The following is a 1,039-nucleotide window of genomic DNA, read 5'->3' on the forward strand; positions in this document are numbered from 1 at the left end:
TTGTTTACAGAAACCCTTATCTATGTACTTAATACCCTGAGGAATCAGCCTGTGACTGAATACTGTTTGACTGCTGTCAGTAAAACCAAATCAATTGTTTCCATTTACCACTATTTTTCTGGGGCAATCAAGCATTTAAATAGCATTCGGGTGGGGCTTTTTTTGCCAGCAACATTCACAGATAATGACTCCTATTTAAAGATTCTGTGTAGAGGATATTTTTGTCCATTCGTTTGCTGTCTTCCAAATGGGATTTTTTTTTTCTGCATGTTGTTGTATATGGTTAGACTGTGGAAGCAGGAAAAATGTCAGAAATAATAATCAGAATTTTAAATCTACTCAGAGTAGTCTCTGCTGAAAGATCATTTTATTTTTGGTTTTAGGGGATTACTGCCACAGCTGCATTACCAGAGAGTGGTTCATCACTGGCCTTACGAGCCCTAGGATGGGGCTCGCTCTATGCGTGGTGCGGAGTTGGATTGCTGAGTTTTGCCATCTGGAAGGCTCTGGGTGTGCACAGTGTGAGTAGCAAGTATGATCCCCTCAAATACCGTGATTTTCTTTCGGTGGTGTATCTTGGGGTGACATCTCTATACTGCTTCAGTTCAGGAGTTTCACCACATGTAGAGTGACTGACCTGAGTGTGTGCACACAAGGAAGGCGTTCTTACATCTGCAAAAAACAGGATGTTGTGGGAGGAGACATTTTTGAGGGAGGAACAGTTTTGTCCTGCTTATTTTTATTTGCACAGATGTTTCAGATTCCTCACAAAAGAGCCAGTGTTCTAATTTAGAGACAAAAATAGTAGCTGCAAACTTTCTATATCCTTTGCTTATTGAATTGAAGGCTACCCCCTGAATTCTATCTTTAGAGCAATCCATTTATTTGTCCAAGTTTCATTTTTTTGCATCAGGACATGGGGGACATAAGAAAAACAGAGGAAACCAGCTTGCTTTCTAGTGTGTTTCTAGAAGGGGCAAGGGAGCAGGAGATTGAATTTCGTGTGCAATCGAATGGTGGTCCATGACACGCCACGTCA

General features: G+C 41.1%; 1 protein-coding gene across 1 annotated transcript; it reads left to right on the top strand.

Annotated features, from left to right (window-relative positions):
- Nucleotides 1-383: 383 nt before the first annotated feature.
- TMEM242 (transmembrane protein 242) lies at nt 384-521 on the top strand (the record flags this gene model as incomplete). The annotated part of the gene is made up of 1 exon (XM_010086168.1): nt 384-521. A coding segment is annotated over one exon (138 nt), but the record flags the coding sequence as incomplete, so codon positions are not given.
- Nucleotides 522-1,039: the final 518 nt, after the last annotated feature.

This window comes from Pterocles gutturalis, unplaced genomic scaffold (assembly GCF_000699245.1).
Source record: "Pterocles gutturalis isolate BGI_N339 unplaced genomic scaffold, ASM69924v1 Scaffold52245, whole genome shotgun sequence".
NCBI classification, from domain to species: domain Eukaryota; kingdom Metazoa; phylum Chordata; class Aves; order Pterocliformes; family Pteroclidae; genus Pterocles; species Pterocles gutturalis.